Source organism: Henckelia pumila, chromosome 3, assembly GCF_033568475.1.
Source record: "Henckelia pumila isolate YLH828 chromosome 3, ASM3356847v2, whole genome shotgun sequence".
In the NCBI taxonomy this organism is placed as follows: Eukaryota; Viridiplantae; Streptophyta; class Magnoliopsida; order Lamiales; family Gesneriaceae; genus Henckelia; species Henckelia pumila.
In genome coordinates this window covers 194,299,525-194,323,590 of record NC_133122.1, presented here as the reverse complement: position 1 = coordinate 194,323,590, position 24,066 = coordinate 194,299,525, and the positions used below count along the sequence as shown (strand labels likewise).

Genomic DNA, 24,066 nt, shown 5'->3' with positions numbered 1-24,066 from the left:
TATTTACAATTAATAGTACGGGAGCAACCTATACAAACAAATTGATGTCATGTTATAATTTTTTGTAATTTCCTAAATTTCTCCTTCTTATCAAACATAAATGATTTTACTATCATATTAAAAAAATGATTTTACTATATTATTTTTTTTATTAACAAATATCTTTCCGCCTTATCTATTATCTTCTATATTTCAATTTAAAAAATTGATTTTATCATTTTCAAAAATTGAAATATATATATATATTTCTATTTTTTATGCACATTCATCGTGTGTTACAATTAGGGAATAATTAAATACACTACCCTTTTGAAATTATGAAATAGCTTAAAACCCACTATGATTAACCCCTCGTTTTTTTAAATTATAAGCACATATCTATTACTATTTAATAAAGTGAGAGAAGGTTAAAGTAACTGTTTTGGTACTTTTAAGTGAATTTTCAAAATTACCATCCATCTAATAAAATAATTTTTAATTAAAAAATCAAATGTGTTGATTTTCAGATTTTGAAAAGTAACTCCCACCATGTGTTTAACTGTTTGAGGATATTTTTTTTAAAATAATAATAATAATAATAATAACAACTATTACATATATTTTATCTTCTATAGCTTAATAATACATATTTTAACAAACACACGTATTGCGTGTGCAAATAGCTAGTATAATTGAAAATACAAAGGGGTTGTATATATGCTCAAAATTTGAAAGCATGAGGACGAATGTATGTGCTTAAATTCATTAACATAAAGAACTAATAGATCATTTTTTTTTTCACATCGTATTTTTAACAATGTCGGTATTTCACTTGTTGCCGTATGAATTTACCCCTATAAAAAGAGTATCAGCACAAGAAAAGAGCAAAGGTATGAAAAATGGAGTCAGTGTATTTAACATTAATATCGGTTGTTTGCTGCACTACGGCGGTGGCTGTGTACGCATGGAAGGTGGTGGATTCGTGGTGGATTCGGCCGAGACGGACGGAGAAGCTGCTTAGGCAACAGGGCTTCAGAGGGAACTCGTATCGGTTTATGTTCGGTGATTCGAAAGAGATGGCCGCCATGCACAGAGAAGCTAGAGCCAAGCCCATCGCTTTTGAGGATGATATCAAGCCCAGAATCATGCCTTTTGTCATCGATACCCTCCGCAAATATGGTTCTTTCTTTTAACATAATGTTTCATGTCAACTATCTAATTTGTTATGAAAAAAAAGTAAAGATAAAGCATATCCAAATTAACTGTAAACTATGTTTCCTTCATAAATGAATAGATGCATTCTCTTTTTTTTTTTTTTTTTTTTACGTGGGAGCCTTGTGTGACAGGCTAGTCCACTGTGACAGGCTAGTACAAGAAGGTGTTGGTACGGAAAATCGAACACCTGACCTATGGTCAAGAGTTCACCTACTCCGCCTATTTGGACACTCCCTTAGGGGCAAGATGCATTCTTTTTTGTTTTATGTGTTTGTGTATGATGCAGAATTTCTGATACCGGTTTAATTAGCATTTTATAAAATAAGCTAAATTTTGTGAACTATGTGAGTGACCACAATTTGCAGGAAATGAATCCTTTGTATGGATGGGACCAAAAGCTAAAGTTATAATCACTGACACTGATCTCATAAAAGAAGTGATGTCAAACAATTATACTTATCTGAAGCAATCTAGCCCGAAATATCCGATGATGAAGAAGCTTCTATCAGGACTCGCTCTCCACGAGTTCGACAAATGGGCTAAACACAGAAAGATCATCAATCCTGCTTTCCATCTCAACAAATTGAAGGTTCCACATGCATGTCTGTTTGTTTGAGATATGTATATGAAAATTTTTTTGTTAAATATTAAAGATGGATATGAAATGGTGACAAGAAAAGCTCATAATCACTTTATTTTTAAAGCATTAATTCCAAATACTACCAATAAGTGATTGTTAAATTATTTAACACTGTGTTTTGAGCAGCTTATGGTCCCTGCCTTTTACACGAGTTGTGAAGAACTGTTGAACAAGTGGGAGACTCAGATTTCGCGGAGAGGATCGTGTGAGATCGATGTGTGGCCCTGTATACAAAATTTAACAGGAGAGGTGATATCAAGAACAGCATTTGGCAGTAATTTCGAAGAAGGTAGAAAAGTATTCGAACTTCTGGAGGAGCAAAAGGGGTATGTGATGAAGATCATGCAGACCATACATATTCCTGGATGGAGGTAAACAAGAGAGAGTACTGTGTGTATCGAAAAGGGATATACCTTAAGAATAAGAGAAAGGTTTCAAAATTATGTTATTTATGACTGATGATCAGCAGGTTTCTGTCAACCAAAATGAACAAGAGAATGAAGGCAATAGAGAAAGAAGTCAAATCCTTGATATTGTGTATGATCGAGAAAAGAATGAAGGCGATCGAGGTCGGGGCAGAGCGTATGGATGATCTATTGACCTTGTTGTTGGGATCGAATTTACAAGAAATCGAAAAACACGGTGACAAGAGTCATGGGATGAGCATAAACGAGGTAATAGAAGAGTGTCAGATGTTTTATTTAGCAGGGCAGAAGACAACATCAGTGTTGATAGTCTGGACATTGATTTTACTGAGCAAGTACAAGGACTGGCAGACACGAGCTCGCGACGAGGTGTTGAAGGTGTTTGGTGACAAAAACCCCGACTATGATGGTTCGAATAGTTTGAAACTTGTAAGGAAAAACACACGTTAATCAAACATATGAAACATGCATCTTCCCATGGCATTGCTTGTTTCCTTACCCTTATCGCGAAAAGTTTTATGGCAGGTTACCATGATTTTACTTGAGGTCATGAGGCTGTATCCACCGGCGACATATTTTATGCGAAGGCTTGATCATGAAGCCAAGCTGGGGAACTTAACAATGCCAGCAGGTGTGGAAGTTTTACTCCCAATAATCGTATTGCATCACGACCGGGAAACTTGGGGAGACGATGCAATGGATTTCAATCCAGTGAGATTTGATGAAGGAGTGTCCAAGGCTCAAAAGGGGAAAGGCATGTACTTTCCATTTGGTTGGGGGCCTCGGATATGTGTTGGACAAACGTTCGCAATGTTAGAAGCGAAAATCGCCCTGGCCATGATTCTACGACGCTTCGCTTTTGAGCTCTCCCCTTCTTACACGCATGCTCCTGAAGAGCGTATATCACTGGTACCTCAACATGGTGCTCATTTGGTTCTGCACAAGATATAGGGGATGGATATATGATTCTTCATATCAATAATGTCTACTGGTTACGCTCGAGGATTCGGCGTCTCTGCTTATTAGTTCATTATGATAAATGATGTAATTCGGACCGAGGGCAATGAAGAACTATCTTCGATCCATTTCTTTCTAGCTGTCTCTAATCTTGTGAAGTTGAACACAAAATATAATAAAGTTGGAAAATTAACCAAGAGTTGATGTTTATTTATGAAACGTCAATCATATTTAAGTTTCATAAGTATTACATTTATCCAAGAAACATATTCATCATATGTTATTCTCATAAATATTCAGAGAAGTAGCTAGCATTCCTCATTGATTTGGAGGAAGGTATCAGCAAGTCTCTTTCCAACTTCGACTATTCCAGCCTTGTTCAGATGCAACTTATCGTCATATTTTATGCCCGCCCCTTTAGCATCAACCGTGACGACGTTTGGAAGCTTTACATCCTTCTGAGCTTGTCTCACCATCATTTTGTATTCTCCGTCTCCGGTCATCATCGCCACCTAAATCAATAGACCACGATGAAAAGTTACACAAGCTAATGTGAACAATATTCGTTATGATAACGTTGGTATGTATTAGCGTACCACAAGCACTGGCAAGTCCGGAAGCCCCAAATCAGCCCGCACGTCGGTAAGAAACTTGGCCAATCTACTTCCATAGAGCTGAGCATCTTCATAGTGAAGTGCGTCACTCTCACCTTGGTACCAAAGAAGAGCTTTAATCTCGCCTCCACCTTGCAATGCAACTTGAGACCTATGCACCAACCGGTCGTAAAGATAGGTGCCTTTCATCCACAGCATGATACTCGTCTGTCCACGCGCGCAAGGGATCAGACCGATGGTCCCGAACCCGGGATCCTTGATCGAGATCCTATTGGCAAATGGCATTCCGGGCCCAATTCCCACAAGATTATCCTTGTCGATACCAACGTGTAGGCCAGGGTCGGCCGCCTCCTTCCACGTCTGGTTGGCGTCGAACATGAGAATTTGCGGGTGGGAGAAAAAGTATTCCCGGGGGTAAGTACTGTTGTCGTTATCATATCCCCTACCACCCATATTGCTTTGGCCGGCTAAGATGAACATGCTTTTATAACTTGAATCATTTTGATCATTTGGAGATAGGTCTATAGTAGCAAAGCTAAAACATGCCAGAAGCATGAAACAAGCAAGAAGAAACAGCTTCTCCCCCATTGTAGTTGGTTTTAAAGATTAAAGTTTGGCGAAAGGAGGGAGTGGAAGCGAGGGAAGAAGAAAGGAAGCTATTTATAACAATAATCTTCATGCAAAACGTACGGGTTAGAGGAAGAGATGGATTTGGGGAAGGGGGCAAACTTCTGTCCATTACTTCTCCCACATTTTCCTTCCCTTCACCGTTTTGATATATGCAATATATTTTTACAAACGGGATTTTCTGTAACCTACAATATCATAAACAAATTATTGATAGGCATTTGTTTTATAATATAATATTTAGTTCAAGTTATTTCTCTAGCACATTTTTCTTTAATGAGTGGAAGCTAAGGGTCAAGGAATAGGCCACATAAACACAATTACATTCATTATATTAACATCCATGCATAGGATGAATAAAATATGTGACAAAGTTAAATGACAGTGTGATTAAAGCCTACATATAAATGAGTACAATTGGAAAATTTTGTAAAATTGGTATTTCGAGTCATTGAAAAATTTCTGAAACGAAGCGCAAAGATCTGTGCATAAGATGCTTTGCACAATGAAAGAACAAATTTCACCTCTGCTGTAGATTTCAAAAATCGATTGTTGCCATTCAGATGACAGAATAATCAATTGCATGTGCAAACATACAACGTCAAAGAAATATATATCCGATGAAGAAACTATATCAATCCATCCAAGTCCAAGGAAAAATCGGGTTACGCGTCGAACCATAGATCCATAAGCTCTTCTAAGTGATTCATAAAACGTGTAATTCTGCATGAATAGAGATATAACCAAAGTGTCAAAAGAGATTGAAACCCATTTCTCCAACTGAATGGTTGCATGATGATGATTCTATTCAATGCATACCTATAAGGCTATACCCTCACAATCTAATGGAGATACCATTTCAAAAACTAAAAAGTGAATAGATCATAATTGTTGGTGGCAAGTTAAGTTTCAGACAAATGGTTAACTAGACAGCCAAGAATGTGCCATCTCAATAATATACTTCCAAATCAAAGTTTTCCAAACCAATACTATCTAAATCAATGTAAATGGATAGCAGTCATAGAAACAGCCAACGGATTTTAATAATTGAAACCAAAAATAAAAGCAATTAATCTGCAACAAAGCTAACATAAATGTATATATGTGATCAAGATAAAGTGAACAGTGTTCAGGAATCCGTTGTATCTTTTGAAAAACCGCATACTCTGTCATCAATTTTATTCCAAACCATGCTAAGATTACTGTTGGGAAAGATAGCCAAAATTACTCATAAAGTAGCGGAAGCTTTTGATTCTTTTTCCCTTCAGTGATACTATCGGATCAAAGTGTTTTCATGATATCAATATCAATCAAGATAATAAGCACGAAGAAAACGACACAAGGATTTTACGTGGAAAAACCCAAATTAGGAAAAAACCACGGGACCTAAGTCCACAAGAAAATCTCCACTATATCAATAATGGGTACAACACATTCCTAGAATAATAGGAGATAACAACAACGCTCCTAGAACAACTTAGATGATACCAAGAACTTCAAGAATAATAATTCTTGGATTACACACTCAATCTCACTTTACAAGTGGAACTCACACAAATCTAATCACATAGAAAATTCTTTCTGATGTGGAAGATCGGACATCGCCGCAACCACAGAGCATACTAAAATTTATCTAAATGACTAGGCTACAAAAAACACTCTTTATTGCTTGTGTTTTTGGGATTTCTTGGGATGATTTGAAACAATGGTTTTGGGGTGTATTTATAGGCAAGATTTTGGATGTTAGGTAAAGTGTGAAACCATGACAATGTGAATGGTATCAAGTTTGGTAGCCATCAAATTTGAGTTGAATTGTTGAATCCAAAATGAGTTGAATTCCAACAATTCTCCCCCTCAAACGTATTTTGTGGATTCAATCAGACCCGCTGCACTTCTACAGCTTTTCAACTTTTCTTTTGGCAATGACTTTGTGAACATATCGGAACCATTTTCATCAGTATGTATCCTCTCAAGATATCTGAGAGGTACTTCTAGATTTTGTTTGAGATTTGGAACTAACCTACCCGTGTTAGAAGGATACACTGATGCAGATATGGCTGGTGATGTTGATTCTAGAAAGTCCACATCCGGATACTTGATGACATTTGCAGGGGGAGCAGTCTCATGGCAATCAAAACTTCAAAAGTGTGTGGCATTATCCACAACAGAAGCCGAGTACATAGCCACGACCGAAGCTTGCAAAGAGCTTCTATGGTTGAAGAAGTTTCTACAAGAGTTAGGCCTAAGGCAAGACAAGTTTACGCTCTACTGTGATAGTCAGAGCGCAATCCATCTGAGTAAAAACTCCAGTTTACACTCAAGATCGAAGCATATTGATGTGAGGTATCATTGGATCCGAGATGCGTTAAACGACAAGTTGTTACATCTTGAGAAGATATATACTGATGAAAATGGTTCCGATATGTTCACAAAGTCATTGCAAAAAAAAAAGCTGGAAAGCTGTAAAAGTGCAGCGGGTCTGATTGAATCCACAAAATAAGTTTGAGGGGGAGAATTGTTGGAATTCAACTCATTTTGGATTCAACAATTCAACTCAAATTTGATGGCTACCAAACTTGATACCATTCGCATTGTCATGGTTTCACGCTTTACCTAACATCCAAAATCTTGCCTATAAATACACCCCAAAACCATTGTTTCAAATCATCCCAAGAAATCCCAAAAACACAAGCAATAAAGAGTGTTTTTTGTAGCCTAGTCATTTAGATAAATTTTAGTATACTCTGTGGCTGCGGCGATTCCGATCTTCCACATCAGAAAGAATTTTCTATGTGATTAGATTTGTGTGGTTCCACTTGTAAAGTGCGATTGAGTGTGTCATCCAAGAATTATTATTATTGAAGTTCTTGGTATCCCCTAAGTTATTCTAGGGAGCGTTGTTGTTATCTCCTATTATTCTAGGAATGTGTTGTACCCATTATTGATATAGTTGAGATTTTCTTGGTGGACTTAGGTCCCGTGGTTTTTTCCTAATTTGGGTTTTTCCACGTAAAATCCTTGTGTCGTTTTTTTCGTGCTTATTATCTTGATTAATATTGATATCATGAAAACACTTTGATCCAATAGTATCACTGAAGGGGAAAAGAATAAAAAGCTTCCGCGACATAAAAGTCAGTAATTTTGGCTATCTTTCCCAACAAGTGTTGGAATTCAACTCATTTTGGATTCAACAATTCAACTCAAATTTGATGGCTACCAAACTTCATACCATTCACATTGTCATGGTTTCACACTTTACCTAACATCCAAAATCTTGCCTATAAATACACCCCAAAACCATTGTTTCAAATCATCCCAAGAAATCCCAAAAACACAAGCAATAAAGAGTGTTTTTTGTAGCCTAGTCATTTAGATAAATTTTAGTATGCTCAGTGGTTGCGGCGATGTCCGATCTTCCACATCAGAAAGAATTTTCTATGTGATTAGATCTGTGTGAGTTCCACTTGTAAAGTGAGATTGAGTGTGTCATCCAAGAATTATTATTCTTGAAGTTCTTGGTATCCCCTAAGTTGTTCTAGGGAGCGTTGTTGTTATTTCTTATTATCCTAGGAATGTGTTGTACCCATTATTGATATAGTAGATATTTTCTTGGTGGATTTAGGTCCCGTGGTTTTTTCCTAATTTGGGTTTTTCCACGTAAAATCCTTGTGTCGTTTTCTTCGTGCTTATTATCTTGATTGATATTGAAATCATGAAAACACTTTGATCCGATAGTATTACTGAAGGGGAAAAGAATCCAAAGCTTCCGCTACATAAAAGTCAGTAATTTTGGCTATCTTTCCCAACAAGTGGTATCAGAGCCACGTCCAATGGAGGAGCCCCTTGGAGGGATGTTCAAATTGAACGGGTCAAACTATTCCATATGGAAGGCAAGCATGCTGGATCTGTTATATTGCAAAGATTTGTACTTGCCATTGAGTGGTGATGAAGCCAAGCCGGAAAATCAATCAAATGAAGAATGGACTATACTGCATCGAAAAACTGTTGGTTACATACGACGTTTTATCGAGCATAGTATCTTCCATCACTTTGCAAACGAAGATAAAGCTGATGCTTTGTGGAGAAAAATTGAAGCTATGTTTGAGAGAAAGAATGCCTTAAACAAAGCCTCAATTATCAGAAGTATCGCATGACTCAGATACAAAGAAGGTGCAAATATGACGGAGCACCTAAATACTTATCAGGGTTTAATCAACAAATCTACCACCATGAAGATTGCCCTAGATGATGAAGTTACAGCCTTGTTACTACTGAGCTATTTGCCAGACAGTTGGGATACTCTTGTGGTATCGCTCAGTAATTCTGCTCTTGATGGAAAAATGACATTACAAACAGTCAAAGATTGCCTTCTCACTGAAGAGTCTAGAAGAAAAGAGCAAGAATATAACTCTGAAACCAAGGCATTGGTAACAGAAATGACTGATAATCGAGGACGAAGTTACACCAGAGGTCCTCAGAAAGGAAGAGACAAATCCAGGGGGAAGTCTAAGACCAGAAAAGAATTCAAGTGTCATTATTGTGGAGGTCCTAACCATTACGAAAGAGAATGCAGAAAAAAGAAGAGAGATCAAAGGAATGGTACAAAGTCAGAAGAGAAAAACACAGCTGCAGTTACATCTGATGGAGATATTATCATTCTTGGCGATGAAGCATGTTTCAACGTATCATACCAACAAACTGATTGGATTATTGATTCTGGAGCTTCATATCATATCACTCCACACAGAGATATGTTTGCGTCCTACTCAAGTGAAAACTTTGGAAAAGTTAGAATGGTCAATCAAGGTATGACAGAAGTCATTGGTATGGGGAGCATTGTCTTGGAGACACATACAGGATCTCGTCTCACTCTCAAAGAAGTTCGCCATGTTTCAGATATTCGACTTAATATCATTTCTGCTGGAAAGCTTGATGATGAAGGTTGTGTCAGTCACTTTGGAGAAGGAAAATGGAAACTCATCAAAGGTTCTCTCATTATCGCTAAAGGTGTGAAGCAAAACTCTCTCTATCTGATGCAGGCTAAGATATCCAGTGGAGAGGTTAATGTATCTACAAAGAATTCCACCATTGAATTATGGCACAAGAGACTTGGCCATATAAGCCAAAAGGGAATGAAAATTTTGGCCAGAAAGAAACTCCTACCTGAAGTATCTGGTATGCACTTGGAAACCTGTGTTGATTGTTTAGCTGGAAAACAACACAGAGTTGCATTTTAAAGTTTTTCTCCAACTAGAAAACGCTTGGATTTAGTGCACACAGATTTGTGTTACATGAAAGACAGAACTCTCGGCGGTGCTCTTTATTTTGTGACCTTTATCGATGATTTCTCCCGAAAGGTCTGGTGCTTTGCGTTAAAATCTAAAGATCATGTTCTTGAGATCTTTAAGAATTTTCATGTAAAAGTTGAAAGAAAAACTGGAATGAAGTTGAAATGTGTTCGCGCAGACAATGGTGGCGAATACAGGGGTCCATTTGAGCAATATTGCTCAACTCATGGAATCAGGCTTGAGAAAAGTGCTCCAAAAACACCTCAGCACAATGGTGTGGCTGAAAGAATGAACCGAACAATTTGTGAGAGGATAAAGTGCATGTTATCTCAGTCCAGATTGCCCAATTCCTTTTGGGGTGAAGATATGAGAACTGCAATTGATTTGATCAACCTTTCTCCATCAGCTCCGTTAGATGGTGATGTTCCTGACAGAGTTTGGTTTGGGAAAGACGTCTCCTACAAACACTTGAGAGTGTTTGGATGCAGAGCCTTTGTTCATATTCCAAAAGATGAAAGATTCAAGCTTGATGATAAATCCAAAAGGTGCATATTTTTTGGTTATGGCCATGAAGAGTTCGGATATCGACTATGGGATCCAGTAAATCAAAAGATTGTTAGAAGCCGAGATGTTGTATTTCTTGAAGATGAGATTGGTTGTGATGTTGAACACAATAAAGAATCACAACAATCTAATTCAGAAATCCCAGTCAATCTTGATCCAGTTCGTTCACCCATAGTTCGTGATCATGGGGAAGATATACAGAGTGATCATGAAGAGTTAGTTGAACCAGATGATGCTTAAGACAACACTTCAGATTCACCTTCTGAGACAGAGATTAGAAGGTCAACCAGACAAAGAATACCTTTTACAAGATACAGTCCACATGAATATGTGATGCTCACTGATGGCGGAGAAGCACAAAGTTTTAAAGAAGCTGTATCAAGTGCTCAAAAAGATAAGTGGATCGAAGCGATGAAAGATGAGATGCAATCGCTTCATGACAATCATACATATGGATTTGTAAATCTACCGAAAGGTAAGAGAGCACTTAAAAATAAATGGGTTTCAGGTTGAAGACTGAAGAAAATGGATCACGACTGAGGTACAAAGCAAGGTTGGTCGTAAAAGGTTTCAACCAAAAGAAACGTGTTGATTTTGATGAAATTTTCTCACCAGTGGTGAAGATATCTTCTATCAGAGTTGTTCTTGGACTTGCTGCTAGTCTGGATTTTGAGATAGAACAACTTGATGTCAAGACCGCATTTCTTTATGGTGATCTAGATGAAGAAATATATATGGATCAACCAGAAGGATTTAAAGTCAAAGGCAAAGAAAACATGGTCTGTCGGTTGAACAAAAGCTTGTATGGATTGAAGCAAGCCCCAAGGCAGTGGTACAAAAAAGGCTTGTATGGATTGAAGCAAGCCCCAAGGCAGTGATACAAAAAGTTCGATTCATTCATGATGAGTCACGGGTACAGGAGAACTAGTTCTGATCACTGCGTATTTCTTAAGAAATATGATAACAATGATATCATCATACTATTATTGTATGTTGATGATATGTTGATCATTGGTCACGATTCAACCAAGATAGACAAGCTTAAGGGGGAGCTTGACAAGTTTTTTACAATGAAAGACTTAGGACCAGCGAAACAGATTCTTGGAATGAAGACAGGACAAATAAAAAGCTGTGTTTATCTCAAGAACAATACATTGAGAAAGTTCTTGAAAGATTGGATAAGGCAAAGACCGTTGGCACTCCACTTGCAGGGCATTTCAAACTAAGTTCAGACCAATGTCCTACAAGTGATGAAGAAAAGAAAGAAATGGAAAGTGTTCCTTATGCTTCAGCAGTCGGCAGTTTGATGTATGCAATGGTGTGTACGAAACCTGACCTCGCTCACGCATTTGGTGTGGTAAGTAGATTTCTCACAAATCCGGGCAAATATCACTGGTCAGCAATGAAATGGATATTCCGATATCTGAGAGGTACTTCTAGATTTTGTTTGAGATTTGGAACTAACCTACCCGTGTTAGAAGGATACACTGATGCAGATATGGCTGGTGATGTTGATTCTAGAAAGTCCACATCCGAATACTTGATGACAATTGCAGGGGAGCAGTCTCATGGCAATCAAAAGCTTCCGCTACATAAAAGTCGGTAATTTTGGCTATCTTTCCCAACAATTACTTCACTGAGTGCCGACTTCGGCTGGCGTTTTTGCCACGATCGACAAAGCGTGTAATCCACCCTGCAACTCGTCTTGCAACAAGCTGTAAATCAATCTGTGCCTCTTAACCAAACTTTTCCCTTCAAATTCTTCAGAAACCACTTTCACATTGAAATGTGTCTCAGCATCACTTCCCCGAAACCCCGAATGCCCGGCATGCTGATAAGATATATCCTCGACTTCCAATTCTAATGGCCGGAGCTCTTTCTCCAGCATCTCTTTAATCCGCACCCCTCTACTACCCAATAAACTCCCGTTCTCTGAGTTCTTGTCGATACCAGTAAAAGTTTCACCAGTTGTCGATCCATCATCTCCACCACTATCATTCGATTCCAAATTTGAATTTTCAACCGGCCCTTCTCCAAATTCATCAACAGTCGAATTCCCAAGCTTTTCATCTACAACATACAGCTGCAAAGCCTTCTTTTGCATCAGTTTCAACATATTCAAGAACCCATTGTTCCTAGAAGGAGTTAAACTCTGTTGCAACCCCAAAAGCACCACAAAATCAGGCGATACCCTCAAAATCTCATCCACGGGCCGGCCCGATAAGCCTTGAACTAGCAGGGCAGCGAGCCCTTTCGTGAGAACTGAATCAGAATCGGCCTCAAAGATAATATTTTTATCATCATCGAGGTACGCTCTGACCCACACATGAGAAACACAACCTTGCACTTTGTTGTCACTGGTTTTATACTGAGATTCCAAAGGTTTCAGATTTCTTCCATAGAATAACAACTGTTCATACTTGGCTTTTGGTTCTTGAACTCCCCGGAAAAGATTGACGATTTCCTGTAGCTTAGGTGGCAGCTCTTCAATGGGTTGAAGAGAAACCGAAGAAGAAGATGGCGGAGCTGAAAAATTGGCCTTTTTGGTAGGTATTTTCTGTATTGTAATGGGATTAAAGAAGAATTTTTGGGGTGATGACGATGATAAAGATGGGACTTTTACTGAGTTCGAAATTTGGGTGTTTGATTGGTGGAAGAGGGGGAAGTATGGGATTCTACTGGAAATGGACATGAGATTTCGATTACTGGTGCCGAATGAAATTGCAGATAATTTTCTCGTGCTGTGATTGTACGAAGATGTAACAAATTTCTTTGTTATCATGTCCGATAAAATTCAGAGAAGCAATCAAAGATGACATGAAAAAAGAACAATTTTATATTTTGTAATTTATATATAGGATATTAATAATAACAAATAAATATTAAAAAGAAGAAGAAGAGAAAGAAAAAGGAAACGAAAACATAGACGAAAATCTCTTTAAAAAAACTATAATAGTTAGAGAGAGTGATACACCTTCTTATTATTATTGATTTTACATATGGAAGAAATTTCAGCTAAAAATTCAAATTTTAAAATTATATGTTTGGATGAAGATAGTACATATTAAATGGCTTGAAACTTATATTTTTAAAATTCACTTTTTAATAAGTTAACCAAAGATTTCATTTTGGGATTTTCATAAATGTTATACCCAAACACGAGTTATTAATTATTTTTTCGATAAGTTATGATAAGAAAGTGTCACGGATTTAGACAGATCGATCCAAATAGTAATATTTTTGTTATAAAAAGAACTACTTTTATCATAGATAAGATCGAGAAAAATGTTAGTGTTTAAAAATTAATTCATCGGACAATATTACAATAATTTGTGTTTTGAATAAAGGAATTACACCCTTTACACATCTTCCATTCCATAAGCTTCATACAAGCAAAACATGCCATCGTCATTTTCATTTATGGAATTAACAAATTTTATTTTAAATCAAATCAAAATGTATAAAAGCGTACATGTTTACTAGTCACTTGAGATCTGAATTGGAGTAACATTTTTGTGAGACGATCTCATTGAAACGAATCAATCCTACCTATATTTATAATAATAAGTAATACTTTTGACATAAAATGTTATAGTTTTTAATGAATAACTCATATGAAAAACCCGTCCCAAAAAAATGACCTTTAAAACCGTCTCAAAATTTTTGTTATCTGAATGAAACACAACGCACCGTACTTTACTTGGGTTTTGTTTAAAATTGCGGTATTGCTCTATTGATTTACACAAGAATGTGTGGCATGGGGTCATTCCTTGTTTTTCTTTTTCCCACTCATCATGAATAAAATTACAATATCTTGTTTGAACACAACAATTATATTAATTATCAGCTAAGTCAAGAATAAAAATATAACATAGATGCGCTGATGGAATTTAAAGGGTGGGAAAAATTCTAGTCGGAGTAGTAAATCCTTGGATATATTGAAATATTCCGATCTGCTGCATGTATGCTCAGTTTTCCGCCTTTTTTTGCCTATTTGATCTGTGTAATAATCGGTTGATGGGTTTGCTCTTTTCTTGAATCTTTCTTTGATGTAGTCGAACCATCCTGAGAACGATCAAGTTCGCGTTAACCACTGGAATAACCACCCCCAGTTGATGGACGTATGAACCAGTAAATGCAAATCAAACAAAACCAGAAAGTGCAATCAATAGGGCCGAAATTTCCTGGCAGCTCTCATTTCTTGTATCCGCTTTTTGTCCTGCTCGAATTTGCTTTGCAGCATCATAATCTCTGCATAAACCACAAAAACAAAGGATGCAAGGTAATTGAACACGAATGCCGCCAACTCCCGTCAGCTTAGAAAAAAAAATATATCTTGATTATACAGGCATTCTTATTATGTAGAGTTTATAAGAATCCATAAACAGCCAGCTCAAGGACCTTTAGACATACAAGGATTGCTTAAGGGGGCGTGTTTGGGAGAATATCTCCAAATGATTACTGGAGGTTTTTGAGGCCGGTAATGGAGTAAAGACGGCAAGGACCAAAACAAAAGATACTTCGGCATTAAAATACACAAAGGCCTTACATCTAGAAGAGACCAAAGAGTGCAGGGAAAGAAATAAAGCAAATGAATCACTTTTCCTCGAGTGATATAAATAGAGTAAAATCAATAAGCAATTCATCCGGTGTAACCTTGGCAACCCGAAAAAATGCGACATCAAGCTTGTTACTGGTCCACCACATTGTTGATATGGACATGCAACCCTTAACTAACGAGTACCAGGTTCTTAAACTACCAAGTAAAAAGAATTTGCACAAGATTTCAAGCATACCATTTCGGCGAGCTTCCCTTCTCTGGAACCTATAAAATTCTAAACCAACCTCTTTCCTTTTCTTTTTGGCCATCTTATCTAGAACAGCAGCTTGGGCAACAGAACCAACAGCAGTTCCACTTTCAGCATCAGTAGTCTTTTTCCTACCTTTATGGTGTACAACAACAGTCCATCCACCTTCTGCTGCTTGGGCTTCCCTTTCTTTTCTTGCCTGCATGAATGATATAAGGAAATAGAACGACAGGGAATACAGGCCAATAATTAATAGATGAGCTAGGGCTATTTATACACATTTGGCAAGAGAAAAAGGAAGACGAAAAAAGAGCGATTACAAAACAAAAGTTTATTTCAATTACCTCATGATCACCATATTATACCTGAAAGATGTCAGATTTTTTTTAAAAGAAAAAATTGTGATATAAAAATTAAATACCTGCTCCTCTTGTGCCTCATGTGCTGTTATGAAGTCATCAATCCTTTCTTGCAGTACCTTAATCCCAGGTCTGCTCTGATGGTATTGGATAACCCATTCTAATCAAAATACAAATGTTCTAACTCAGATCAAGAAGGCTGAAGCAAAACAAATACTCCAAATTGAATAATAAATTGGAGTAGACATTTGTCCTAGTACAAGGTCCCATACTTCTCATTCCTTTGGAGTAATCCTCATCACCCGAGGACATCTGATCAACTTCAAAATCTGCAACATTTCCTTTCTTCTCCAGAAAATCATCCTGTGATGTACCCAGTGACCCTTTCTTCTCCAGAAAATCATCCTGTGATGTACCCAGTGACCTTCTCTTCTTTTTCTTTTTTGCAGAAATTTTTGGTTTTCCTACCATTAGATAAAACAAAAAAAGTAGGTCAACGATTGGCCACCTGTGCACATTCAAGAAGACCCAAAAAAACACGGATTTGTTGAGAATTCTACATGATCGTATGTTGCAAATTTTAAGTCAAATGTAATATTTTTCCAAATTAGGGACAGGTATATTTTCCCAATGCAACTCACCAAAGCCAGCCCAAAAGCCAATATTCGGCAGATTTCCACCATGCCACGCCACATCCTAATTTGGTCCTAAGTTCTGCTACCTAACTGATATAACTTAGTTGTGTGATTTGAGTCCAGCATTTAGTCCATAAATATGCAGGAGAGAAAGGATTTTATACATAGAATGATAGTGAAAAAAGATGAGTTAAGATAGACAAATGGCTGTCAGAATGTCAGAGCACTACTAGGCTTCTCGGACTACTAAGGGCGTTCTTAGTACAGGGGAATGAGTTTTCCAGGTTCACTGCCAAAGAATCTAACTAAAATTCAAAAGATTCCCTAACTTTTAAGAGCATAGGTATTACTTTTATTAACCCCGCCTGTTCCTTAAAGGATTTAGAACTCCACCATATTTTCACATGCATCATGTTCGAACAAAAACAAAAGGGATGATAAAATTAATGGAAGAAAAAATACCGAAACTTAGTATATCACACAGATAGATGTTTCAAAAAGTTAAATTATATGCAAATGTATTCACAAATGACATTGGTAAAGTTAACCATTGCATTTACATACCATTTTGTTGTTCAACGACATTCTCTGCTTCGACGGCATCAGCCCTTTTGACACGCTCAATGTTTTTCCTCTTCTTTTGACTCGAGTTTTGCAATTTATCTTTTGCTTCATTTGCAGCGTCTTTCTTTCCATAAATTCGGCCTTCAATAGCATTACTGTTTGGGGTATCTTTTTCTTCTCTACCTGATTTCATTTTTTTGTCCATCTCTCTTTTTTTATTTTGCTTACAACTTTTGTTTCCTCCATTTGATTCCCGCACTTCATTGTTGGTGCCATGACACAAGTGATTTAAAATGACAAAATTATTCACATATATCAGTTTTCATCTTCGCCACAAGGATGAAAACATTGGAATAAAATTCACAAAGGAACAACATGCATATTCGTGGTGTAAACAAAAAGTAGATGTGCACCAAAATTGAAAATTACTAAAAGAAATACAATGATCAATACCTGTTTGTGCAGGCAATGAATTTCCCATCTCTGTTTCTTCTTTCCTTTTCTTTCTATTTTCCTTATGCTTCCTGAATGAATCAACAGCTTCCATATCTGGCTTTCACCCTTATTAACTCTACATATATTGCAGTGATATAAGAGCAGAATCGAAATGAGATATGAAAGAGAGAGTATAGTTGAGATTGAGCAGTAAAACCAAAGAGGACTGGATTGGATTTGGTTGCAGATTTTAATTGGATCGATTCAAGGCTTTATTTCGTTGGGCTCGTCAAGGGTTTTTCCAAACTTCAAAGCTCAACCCAAGATTCCTTGCAAACATCAATTATTGTGCTATTTCGTATTTTCAATATAATTATGCATATATATTAGCATATCATGCAAGGGTTGATATTTCCATTAGCGAGGAAAATCAATATAGAACTCAACTCCAAGTTCTATATTGATTTTCTTTCTGATAAAATGAACACTAGCATATTGCCATATCATATACATAGATATACTGTCAAAGGATTTTGTTTTCCATTATTCTTCCTCCTATCCAAAACCACATTTCATGACGAATATTAAAATAGGCACAAGAAGTACAAAAATGAAAACCAAGTATCCATCTTTAAGCCAAATTCCATAAAATGAAATAAAACTTCAACCCAGTCGTTCGGAAAAGAATGTGAAAAAAGAAACTAGCAAAATACCCAATTGGCCTTCGTGCTTAGAATCGACATGCTTCTGAAATAACTAATTTGATGGTCATTGTTACTGAAGGCAATAAAAAGTTTCGTATTTTTACCTCCAGAATTGTTTTCTATTCGACTCTTCCAAGATTTGGCCAGACTTGTTTTCTCTTCGACTCTTCCAAGATTTAGCCAAACACTATCCGCTGCTCTCAGTAGAAGGTGTGAAGAATCCAAGATGACGAAGAAGTTTGGTGTTAGGAGTTAGGGCAAATCCGCTACTCTCCGTAGAAAGTGTGAAGAATCCAAGATGCCGATGAAGATATCTGTTAATGAACTATGGTGTTGGGAGTTAGGGCGACAAATGGTATTGATTTTTTTTTTTGGGTTAAGCTAAAAAAGCCCAACAGAAAATAAAATAATTAAAGTTCAATGTTAAAAGGCCAATTTATATTTTTAATATATAAATAATTAGCGGTTTAATCAATAACAGATATTTTAAAAAAAAAATCGAAATCGAACGACTAAACAGACTTGACCAAAATTTTTTAAAAAAATAACCGACCAATCGAATAAACCAAACTGAATTTTTGTTCGGTCATTTTTCTCGGTTCGACCCATATTTTCACCTCCACTTTAGAGTTGTTTTCTTATCGGGCGAAATATGATTTTCTGATAGATTGAGTGTTGGTTAAGGCCCACTATCAACTTTAAAAATAAGTCCAACGCAAAAAATACAATCCAAAGCGTGGCCTTAATAATTTTATTTTTAAAATTAATATTAATTAGTTACTTTATATTTATATTTATATAAACATTTAAATCGGTTTAACCTATTTTTAAAATTAAAACCAAAACCGAGCCTATTAAACAAATATTTTTATTATTAAAAAAGATCTATCGAATTTTCTATTGAAATTCGGGTATTTCAATTAAGTCAAATTAATTTAGTTCTAACTCTTGGATTTTTTTATATTTTGATCAATTTTAAAAATTAAAGTTTGATCAGGCATAAGTTCTCTAGGAAAAGAAGGCAAAAAAAATGAGAACGAACATCTAATATACAAATTTTGACAACAGACAACAATTATTCATTCGTTCATATTATATTATAGAACAATGAATATGTGTTATCCAAAATAATCTCCAATCATGAGAGATGTGGATAAAGTAGGGCGATTATGTTTATTGTGAAACGATCTCACGGATCTTTATTTGTGAGAAATAAAAAGTTTTACTTTTGTCATAAAAATATAATGGGTTTTTTTTTTCATTGTGACCCAAATAAGATATCTGTTTCACGAAATTGATCGGCGAGACCGTCTCACGGTAGTTTTTTTATGAAGCAGAACATTCCAACGTAAAATAAAATACAATAGTCATTCTTTCATGCCAACATCTTCTCGGACCAATATGTCTATTTACATGATTTGCATAGTACTATTTTATTAATTCGAGATAGTGACTACAATTTTTCACAACATTTAAAAAATGTAATCATTATGTGATATGGCACGCTTTGCCAATGGCCCAATATCAGGCCACTCCACTATTTTGAGGTGGTCAGATAATAATTTTGACTTGTTTGTTTGATTTCGAGGTTAACTCTATCTTGACAAAAGTTGGAACTACTCTGAAGATGGAACAAATACATATGATTATATTTCAATTTGTTGAAACAAAATTATGTGGTCAGAATAACACACACAAAAAAAAACATCATCAATTTAGTCAAATACATACAATCCCTCTCCACACAACAAACCAATGATCAATATTTGTAACCTTTTACAAACAAGCTCTCAGAAGCCAAACCATGGCCACTTCCCCAGGCATATTTCCCCAGCGTGGCCTCGGAATTGGCTTTGCACCTCTCCAAGAATGCCCATTGTGCCTTCCCCACGCTCTCCATCTTCCCTCCCCATATCTTGAGCATGCTCTGCTGCAGAGCTCTCCTGAATGAGAATGAGAGTGTCCAAGGTTTGAGAATGTCTATATTGTTCATGGCGTTCAAGTTCGACGTCGCCTCTTCCTCGCTCTGCCCACCCGACAAGAACACGATCCCTGACATCGTCGGGGGCACGGTCCGCCGGAGGGCTGCCACCGTGTATTCAACAATCACCTCCGGAGTCACCTAAGACATCGTTTGGTTGAAGAATAAAACATTGATTGATTAATAATCATTGTTTTGTTTAATGTTTGGCTCAAATTCTTCTAAGGATTAGTGTCATGCATCATCATCCAATCCATTAACCAAACAGTGCCGAATTATATATGAAAATGTACTTGATTAACAAATTAATTAGGTAGTGTTTACAACCTCTAAAATGCTAATAAAATCTCCATAATCATTTATTTTTATAAGTTGCAAGCATTACCTAAATAATGTCGAACTACATGTTGTACTACACTCAATCTTATATTGGCATCCATTAAAAATTCCAAGACTTTGGTTTCGTCTCCATTAGTAAGTTCAAGAAATCGAAACAAACACTTTTATACCTCCCGCAATAACTCAAACAACAGATACTTATGTATCCAATTAAATCCAGTAGTTATTCAAAACACGAGGTAAAAAAACAAAATCTGAAAAAAAAAATGAAACTTTAGGTGCACAGGGGTATGTCGAAACAGAACCGACCAACCCGAAATTCTAAAAACGGAACCGATCAAACTGAATCGACCGGATTTTCATATCAAAATCAAAACCATCTAAACCAAACCAATAAAAAAAATTCGGTTATTTCGGTTTCCGACCGAAATAATTATTTTTTGAAAAAATATTTAAAGGCTTTTACACAGAAACAAAACCAAGTATCCATCTTTAAGCCATATTCCATAGAATAAAATAAAAATTCAACACAGTGAACGACGAAAAAGAATGGGGAAAAGGAACTAGCAAAATACCCAATTGTCATGCGAATGGACGAAGATCACCTCGAGATATGGGACGACGCGGCACTCGGGGAGGAAGCTTATGCGTTGTGGGATGACGGAGTAAGGGACCCTCCGCCTCTATGTTTTAGAGTGACGCCTAGAATGCCTGCCTTCTGTAGGCGTCACGGGAGCCCTTGACAGTGATTTCGGGCCAGGAATCCGAGCTAGTATCTGTTGTTTTGTTTGGTTAAACTTATAAGACAATTGGATATTTGTGTTGAAAAAAGCCCAACATAAAATAAAACAATTAAAATTTAATGTTAAAGACCCAATATATATTTTTAATATATAAATAATTACTGGTTTAATAAGTTTAACATATATTTTACAAAAAAAATAAAATCAAACAGACTAAACTGACTTGACCGATATTTTTAAAAAAAATAACCGACCAATCGAATAAACCGAACCGAATTCTGTTCGATCATTTTTCTTGGTTCGACCGATATCCACTTTAGAGTTGTTTTCTTATCGGGCTTATGCTGATGTCCTGATGGATTAAGTGTTGGTTTAGGCCCACTAACAAATTTAAAAGAAGCCCAACGCAAAAAAAAATACAATCCAAAGTGTGGCCTTAATAATTTTATTTTTAAAATTATTATTAATTAATTACTTTATATTTATATTTATATAAACATTTAAATTGGTTTAACCTATTTTTAAAATTAAAACCAAAACCGAGCCTATTAAACCTAGGGGTGCGTTTTCGGTATACCGTATAAAAAATATTGGCATGAAAAAAATTCATACCGGTACCGATATAAAAATTCTGAAATGTTGGTATGGAAAAAAATCATATTGGTACTGTATAGATATCGAAAAAAATTCAATATACCAAAAAAATGTCTATATTTCGAAAAATATTCGGTACATTATCCCGAAAAGTCGGTATTTTAGCTCGGTATCCCGGCCCTAATTAAACCAATATTTTTATTATTAAAAAAGATCTATCGAATTTTCTATTGAAATTCGGGTATTTCAATTAAGTCAAAATTTAGTTCTGACTCTTGGATTTTTTATATCTTGATCAATTTTCAAAATTAAAGCTCGATCAGGTATAAGTTATCTAGGAAAAGAAGGCAAATAAAAATGATTAGATCAGACATCTAAAATATACAAATTTTGACAACCGGAAACAATTATTCATTCGTTCATATTATATTATAGAACAATGAATATGTGTTATCCAAAATAATCTCCAATCATGAGCGATGTGAAAGTAGGGCGATTATATTTCTTGTGAAACGATCTCACGGATCTTTATTCGTGAGATTGCTCAACCATACCGATTTTTACAATAAAAAGTTTTACTTTTGTCATAAAAAAGTAATGGATTTTTTTTCCATGTGTGACCCAAATATGATATCTGTTTCACGAAAATGATATGTAAGACCGTCTCACGATAGTTTTTTGTGAAGCAGAACATTCCAACGTAAAATCAAATATAATAGTCATTCTTCCATGCCAACATCTTCTCGTACCAATATGTCTATTTACATGATTTGTGTAGTACTATTTTATTAATTCGAGATAGTGACCGCGATTTTTCACAACATTTAAAAAACAAATGTAATCATTATGTGATATGGCACGCTTTGCCAATGGCCCAAGATCAGACCACTCAACTATTTTGAGGTGGTCAGATAATAATTTTGACTTGTTCATTTGATTTCGAGGTTGACTCTATCTTGACAAAAGTTGTAACTACTATGAAGATGGAACAAATACATCTGATTATATTTCAAATTTTTGAAACAAAATTATGTAGTCAGAACAACACAAAACAAAACAAAAAAAAAACATCATCAATTTAGTCAAATACATACAATCCCTCCCCACACAACAAACCAATGATCAATACTTGTAACCCTTTACGAACAAGCTCTCAGAAGCCAAACCGTCGCCGCTTCTGCCGGCATATTTCCCGAGAGTGGCGTCGGAATTGGCTTTGCAGCTCTCCAAGAATGCCCCATGTCCTTTCCCCACGCTCTCCGTCTTCCCTCCCCATATCTTGAGCGTGCTTTGCTGCAGAGCTCGCCCGAATGAGAATGAGAGTGTCCAAGGTTTGAGTATGTCTAGCTTGTTCATGGCATTCAAGTTCGACGTCGCCTCTTCCTCGCTCTGCCCGCCCGACAAGAACACGATCCCTGGCACCGCCGGGGGCACGGTCCGTCAGAGGGCTGCCACCGTGTATTCAACAATCACCTCCGGAGTCACCTAAGGCATCGTTTGGTTGAAGAATAAAACATTGATTGATTAATAATAATTGTTTTGTTTAATGTTTGGCTCAAATTCTTTTAAGGATTAATGTCATGTATCATCATCTAATTCATGAACCAAACAGTGCCGAATTATATATGAAAATGTACTTGATTAACGAATTAATTAGGTAGTGTTTACAACCTCTAAAATGTTAATAAAATCTCCATAATTATTTATTTTTATAAGTTGCAAACATTACCTAAATAATGGCGTACTACATGTTGTACTACACTCAATCTTATATTGGCATTCATTAGAAAGTCCAAGACTTTGGTTTCGTCTCCATTAGTAAGTCCAAGAAATCGAAACAAACACTTTTATACCTCCCGCAATAACTCAAACAACATATACTCATGTATCCAAGTAAATCCAGAAGTTATTCAAAACACGAGGTAAAAAAACAAAATCTGAAAAAAAAAAATGAAACTTTTGGTGCACAGGGTATGTCAAAACAGAACCGACCAACCCGAAATTCTAAAAACCGAACCAATCATACTGAACCGACTGGATTTTCATATCAAAATCAAAACCAACTAAACCAAACCTATAAAAAAAATTAGGTTATTTTGGTTTCCGACCGAAATAATTATTTTTTGAAAAAATATTTAAAGGCTTTTACACAGAAACAAAACCAAGTATCCATATTTAAACCATATTCAATAGAATAAAATAAAACTTCAACACAGTGAACGACGGAAAAGAATGGGGAAAAAGAAACTAGCAAAATACCCAATTTTCCATGCGAATGGACGAAGATGACCTCGAGATAGGGGACGACGCGGCACACGGGGAGGAAGCTTATGCGTTGTGGGGCAACGAAGTAAGGGACCCTCCGCCTCTACGTTTTAGGGTGACGCCTAGGATGCCTGCCTTCTGTAGGCGTCACGGGAGCCCTCAACAGTGATTTCGGGTCGGGAAACCGAGTTAGGGCAAGAAATGGTATCTGTTTTTTTGTTTGGTTAAGCTTATAAGACAATTGGATATTTGTGTTGAAAAAAGCCCAACAAAAAATAAAACAATTAAAGTTCAATGTTAAAGGCCCAATATATATTTTTAATATATAAA

General features: G+C 36.3%; 4 protein-coding genes across 12 annotated transcripts; 1 reads left to right on the top strand and 3 right to left on the bottom strand.

The window, feature by feature from the left end:
- The first annotated feature begins 862 nt into the window (after nt 1-862).
- LOC140892049 (cytochrome P450 CYP72A219-like) lies at nt 863-3,344 on the top strand. 2 transcript variants are annotated; one of them, XM_073300791.1, is made up of 5 exons: nt 863-1,158; nt 1,560-1,783; nt 1,961-2,205; nt 2,304-2,688; nt 2,785-3,344. In XM_073300791.1, exons 1-5 carry the CDS (start codon nt 879-881, stop codon nt 3,208-3,210), a joined length of 1,560 nt encoding a protein of 519 aa, XP_073156892.1. In that variant the 5' UTR covers nt 863-878; the 3' UTR covers nt 3,211-3,344. The 2 variants fall into 2 exon arrangements, with proteins under 2 accessions (XP_073156892.1, XP_073156891.1); XM_073300790.1 differs by having other exon boundaries at nt 2,301-2,688.
- A 61-nt stretch (nt 3,345-3,405) lies between these two features.
- LOC140892050 (sufE-like protein 1, chloroplastic/mitochondrial) lies at nt 3,406-13,106 on the bottom strand. Of its 7 annotated transcripts, none has more exons than XM_073300793.1 (3): nt 6,478-13,106; nt 3,813-5,180; nt 3,406-3,728 (listed from the first exon to the last, which is right to left on the bottom strand). In XM_073300793.1, exon 1 carries the CDS (start codon nt 13,089-13,091, stop codon nt 11,943-11,945), a length of 1,149 nt encoding a protein of 382 aa, XP_073156894.1. In that variant the 5' UTR covers nt 13,092-13,106; the 3' UTR covers nt 3,406-3,728; nt 3,813-5,180; nt 6,478-11,942. The 7 variants fall into 7 exon arrangements, with proteins under 7 accessions (XP_073156894.1, XP_073156896.1, XP_073156895.1 ...); XM_073300795.1 differs by having other exon boundaries at nt 3,813-4,645; XM_073300794.1 differs by having other exon boundaries at nt 6,482-13,106.
- On the bottom strand, nt 3,525-4,418 carry LOC140890270 (probable carbohydrate esterase At4g34215). The gene is made up of 2 exons (XM_073298031.1): nt 3,813-4,418; nt 3,525-3,728 (listed from the first exon to the last, which is right to left on the bottom strand). The coding sequence occupies exons 1-2, from the start codon at nt 4,416-4,418 to the stop codon at nt 3,525-3,527; spliced, it is 810 nt and encodes a 269-aa protein (XP_073154132.1).
- A 968-nt stretch (nt 13,107-14,074) lies between the features above and the next one.
- On the bottom strand, nt 14,075-18,155 carry LOC140891631 (uncharacterized). 2 transcript variants are annotated; one of them, XM_073300221.1, is made up of 8 exons: nt 17,919-18,155; nt 17,129-17,246; nt 16,676-16,933; nt 15,749-15,940; nt 15,539-15,636; nt 15,106-15,316; nt 14,463-14,560; nt 14,075-14,374 (listed from the first exon to the last, which is right to left on the bottom strand). In XM_073300221.1, exons 2-7 carry the CDS (start codon nt 17,220-17,222, stop codon nt 14,475-14,477), a joined length of 939 nt encoding a protein of 312 aa, XP_073156322.1. In that variant the 5' UTR covers nt 17,223-17,246; nt 17,919-18,155; the 3' UTR covers nt 14,075-14,374; nt 14,463-14,474. The 2 variants fall into 2 exon arrangements, with proteins under 2 accessions (XP_073156322.1, XP_073156321.1); XM_073300220.1 differs by having other exon boundaries at nt 14,075-14,560.
- Nucleotides 18,156-24,066: the final 5,911 nt, after the last annotated feature.